At 45.3% G+C, this 4,945-nt stretch overlaps 1 protein-coding gene across 1 annotated transcript; it reads right to left on the bottom strand.

The window, feature by feature from the left end:
* Positions 1 to 483: 483 nt before the first annotated feature.
* On the bottom strand, positions 484 to 1,559 carry LOC125519435. The gene is made up of 2 exons (XM_048684245.1): positions 1,203 to 1,559; positions 484 to 1,047 (listed from the first exon to the last, which is right to left on the bottom strand). Exons 1-2 carry the CDS (start codon positions 1,557 to 1,559, stop codon positions 484 to 486), a joined length of 921 nt encoding a protein of 306 aa, XP_048540202.1.
* Between the last annotated feature and the right edge of the window lie 3,386 nt (positions 1,560 to 4,945).

Raw genomic sequence — 4,945 nt, 5'->3', positions numbered from 1 at the left:
ATTTGAGACATGCTTAGTCTAGACATGCTCAGTACATGCAACTGCAGTTGTTTGGTAGCAATGTATGTACTGATGCATGCTGAGCTAAGACTGTGTTTGGTAGGCTGCATCAGACGAGACATGTTGCACAGAGACTGTGTTTGGTAGCCTGTATCTGAGGTATGTTGCATGAATGATTTTTTTGCCGCCAAGACAAATATTGAAACAACATTTCAACAACCATGGAACAATTAGAGCAATAAAATGTTACCATGCCAACATAATTTGAACAATGATAATATAAATAAAATAATCAACAATTAACATAACACATGATAACCTTGATTTGAAGCAGTGCATCACTAGATTCATATTACATCAGAATAATAACCATAATTCGTACCAGTGCATCACTAGATTCATATTACATAGTCTCATTTGAAGTCCACCTTATAATAGGCATTACAGAAGGGATAGTCTCATCAAGCACCAACTAACAACAACTCAAAGAAGACCGGGATTGGCTTTCAAGATTCGCTTGAACGATGCTTTTCGAACTTCATCATCCATCTTCACAAAGTTAAGGCCTTTTGCCTTATGTTCTGTGAGATAATCTAAAACAGCCAAGCGCTCATCTTGATCAAACACAAGAAGGTCCATGACAGCCTTGTACAAGTCAGGGTGTGTTTCAGCATGGCAAGTGTTGTTGATAGCACTTGCAATCTCACGCATAGCATCAGTCATGTTGCTACACTGGATTGAGTCCTCCTCTGTCAAGCCAGATGCCCTCTTTCTCTTCTTATTTGAAGTAGGAGAAGGGTCCTGAGTGGCACTAGCAGTAGGAAGTACAAAGTTAGATCCAGGAAGATGTTGCAATACCTCATCTGTTGTTCCTTCCCCCTCCATGACATTCGGTTTATCCTTGTCTTCCACAACAATAGGCGTTCCTAGGGGCACACCGGGGCCCATTGCATATTTCCCAGTGGCATGCTTATTAGCAAAGCAAAGTTCCATATAGTCGTAGTTCTCGAGTGGAGAATTGAGCAATTCAGCATCTGCTGGATGATCCTGCAACACCATTTGAACAAAAATAATTAACTGAGACATCATTTCAGCTATGAAACATCATTATTTTTGGCAAAACTATATCATTTTAACACTCTTTGAGCACTAAGATAACTCATTTCAGCATTCAAAAAAGGCTGGTACATGGACATGCATACCTGAGTGTGGCCCAAATAGTGTTGTTCTTCTAGCACTACCATCTTCTTGTCATCATCCCAAAGTGCCCCACTTAAAGCCTTCAAATAGACAAGCCTTGTCCACCTATTCCTCCACTTGCGAATATGATTGTGCACTTGCGTAATAGACACGTCATAACCAACGAAAGAAGATATACGCTTTGCAACTTTCAATTTTTCAACCTCTTTGAATCCTTTGTCAGTCTTGGCACCTCTTGCCGCCACCTCTGAAAGGCCTTTCAACATCAACGCCGACATAGGAGGAGTCCAGTTCATGACCTTGGGGGCCTTCTTGGGAAGAGCACCAACACTTGAAACCTCCTGCACCTCATCATCCATCTACAACATAGACAATCCAGAAGTTAATATTTCAGCTCAAAAACATGAAGTCCAGCACACAAAAACACGTTTCAGCACATAAAAAGCATATTTCAGCAGCTTACAATCATATTTCAGCTCATAAAAATGAATTCCAGCACACAAAAACACATTTCAGCACATAAATAAGCATACTTCAGCCCATCAAAATCATGTTTCAGCACATAAACAGTACATCAATAGTTTTACAACACCAAGACACATGATACATCAAATGTTTGCTAGCCCTCTATTCGCCCACATATGATTTGCAAATTCATCTCTCTTATGAGCCCAAGAAATATTGTCATGGACAATATCATTGTGATCTTCATCATTGGGTTCTGGATCCCATGTCTCCTCAGGTGGGAAATACTCATCCTCACCATATTGAAGTACCCAATTGTGAAGAATTGCACAAGCTAGCACTACTTTTACTTGGGTCTTGTAACCATGGAACGGCTTATTGTAGACAAACTTCCAACTGTTTTTGTATGCGGAAAAAGCCCTTTCAACCGTTGTCCTCAAAGAAGAGTGTCTTAAGTTGAACAACTCTTTAGCATTTTGAGGATGGTTCCCTCGTCCATACTCTTTCAAGTGGTACCTCGTGCCACGATATGGTGGAAGAAAACCCGGCCTCACAGCATACCCCGCATCAACAAGGAAGAATTTTCCTATGAAATAGCAACTATTAGCTATGGGTAGAAATATTAATATATTTAGGTAGTAGGCCCTAATTTATTACCTGTAGGAACTTTCAACCCATCTTCCCTCTCCAATGCATTTGCAAGTATAAGGGCATCATGAGCTGATCCCTCCCAACCCGCAAGTACATAGGTAAACTTTAGATCAAAGTCTACCGCAGCCATGACATTTTGGGTAGTCCCCACCTTTCTACCCCTAAAGGCAACTGAGATACTTTTTGGGACTCTAGCAAGTACATGAGTCCCATCAATTGCTCCAACACAATCCTAATTAAAAAAGGCAAATGATTGTTATTCATAAGTCACATTGATTGTTTGTATTTGTTTGCAAAAATAATTACCTTGAAATATGGATTGAAGCGAGTGCTTTCTTGTATTTTATGATGACAATGTTTGGAGGGAGGCCGAATCATCTCATCTCTCAACTCCCCAATAGCATAAAGCACTGCCTTAAAATACCTACTAATGACTTCGGTAGATCTTCTAAAGATCGGTTGAAGTGTCCTATACCTTTGGTTATGGCCAACTACTAGAAGAAACATGGCTACTTGTTCCTCGATAGAAGTATGGATGCTATCCAACAACAGATTTCTCTCTCTAAATATAGCACACAAACGGAAAAAGGAGCTTTTCTCATTCTTAATTGATTTGAACAATTTATGTCACTAGAGTGATAAATATATCTCAAATTGGACTCTCTAGATATGGCACGATCGACCATGCTGCCCACGGTTATCCTTGCGGTTTGTTGCCTAGCTCTTCTAAACATGATCATCTTGTATGCATACAATCCAGCCACTAGACCGGCTCCTCTCACAATTAATTGCCTTCATTTTCTTGCCAATTCATCCATCTATCACAATACAAACAAATTGATACTTAGCACAACAGATTTTTTGCCAATTCATCCAGCATGACAAGCAATGAACAAACTAAAATATGAGCATAATAGGTACAACAATCATAAGTTATACATCTACTATAATCATTTTGACCACTTATACATGATAATCATAAGGGAACAGAGGAGCAGTTTCTGGTCAGAAGCAGCGGCTACAACCTGTGAGCCCAAGGTAGGAAGGAAGGGGTGAGGAGGGCGGAGGGGAACGAGGCAGGAAGGAAGGGGTGAGGAAGCTACCTCTCTGGCGGCGACGGTTGGCTAGGCCTGGCGGCGGCGAGATCCACGTGCGGCGGCCGCGATTTGAAGACCAGGGCGGTGGCGAGGTAGACCGGCGCGGTGGCGAGGTAGACCGGGGCGGCGGTTACGGCGGCGAGGTGGAAGAACAGGGGGCCGGCGGGGATGAAGATCAGGCGCCAGTCGCCATGGTTCGCGGCCTCGCGGGAGAGAGATGCCAGATGGGGGCGAGGGGTGGCGGCTAGGTCAGCGAGAGGGGTGGGGCGAGCGTAGTGGGTCGGGAGGAGAATTTTGCTAGGGTCCAAGAGCCACGCTGAGCCCAGCTCGCATGTATGTGGGTGCTCCAGTGAGCATAGCTCGGGGCCTTTTTTGCATCAGACGGGCTATGCCCAGAAAAGCCCATACACCCCGCCAAACACGTGAAAGTGGGTTGGGTAGAGAACTTTTAGTCTCATACACCCTCCGCGCAGGCTACCAAACACACCCAAAGGTGCTCTACAGGTGTCTCCAAAGGTACATGTTGGGTTGACATATTTCGAGATTAGGATTTGTCACTCCGATCGTCGGAGAGGTATCTCTGGGCCCTCTCGGTAATGCACATCACATAAGCCTTGCAAGCATTGCAACCAATGAGTTAGTTGCGAGATGATGTATTACGGAACGAGTAAAGAGACTTGCCGGCAACGAGATTGAACAACGTATTGGATACCGACGATCGAATCTCGGGCAAGTAACATACTGATGACAAAGGGAACAACGTATGTTGTTATGCGGTCTGACCGATAAAGATCTTCGTAGAATATGTAGGAGCCAATATGGGCATCCAGGTCCCGCTATTGGTTATTGACCAGAGACGTGTCTCGGTCATGTCTACATTGTTCTCGAACCGTAGGGTCCGCACGCTTAACGTTACGATGACAGTTATTATGAGTTTATGCATTTTGATGTACCGAAGTTAGTTCGGAGTCCCGGATGTGATCACGGACATGACGACGAGTCTCGAAATGATCGAGACATAAAGATTGATATATTGGAAGCCTACATTTGGACATCGGATTCATTCCGGGTGAAATCGGGATTTTACCGGAGTACCGGGGGGTTACCGGACCCCCCGGGGGTTAATGGGCCTACATGGGCCATAAGGGAGAAGAGAGGGGCCGGCCAGGGAAGGCCACGCGCCCCCTCCCCCTAGTCCGAATAGGACAAGGAAGGGGGGGGGGCGCCCCCCTTTCCTCTTCTCCCTCCCCCTTTCCTTCTCCAACAAGGCAAGAGAGGGGGAGTCCTACTCCCGATGGGAGTAGGACTCCTCCAGGCGCACCCCTTGGGGCCGGCCGCACCTCCCCCTCCCTCCTTTATATACGGGGGCAAGGGGGCACCCTAGAACACACAAGTTGATCCTCGTGATCGTTCCTTAGCCGTGTGCGGTGCGCCCTTCCACCATATTCCACCTCGATCATATCGTTGCAGTGCTTAGGCGAAGCCCTGCGTCGGTAGAACATCATCATCGTCACCACGCCGTCGTGCTGACG

The sequence above is a fragment of the Triticum urartu genome, chromosome 7 (assembly GCF_003073215.2).
Source record: "Triticum urartu cultivar G1812 chromosome 7, Tu2.1, whole genome shotgun sequence".
Lineage (NCBI taxonomy): Eukaryota > Viridiplantae > Streptophyta > Magnoliopsida > Poales > Poaceae > Triticum > Triticum urartu.
Note: the sequence above shows the minus strand (reverse complement) of the source record. Positions and strands in the feature narration are given on the sequence as shown.

Excerpts from the sequence above, each read along its gene's own strand:
- LOC125519435 (XM_048684245.1), bottom strand. The coding sequence starts at position 1,559 with ATGGATGATGAGGTGCAGGAGGTTTCAAGTGTTGGTGCTCTTCCCAAG. Across the intron at positions 1,048-1,202 it reads ACTATTTGGGCCACACTCAG|GATCATCCAGCAGATGCTGA; the intron begins GTATGCATGTCC and ends ATGGTGTTGCAG.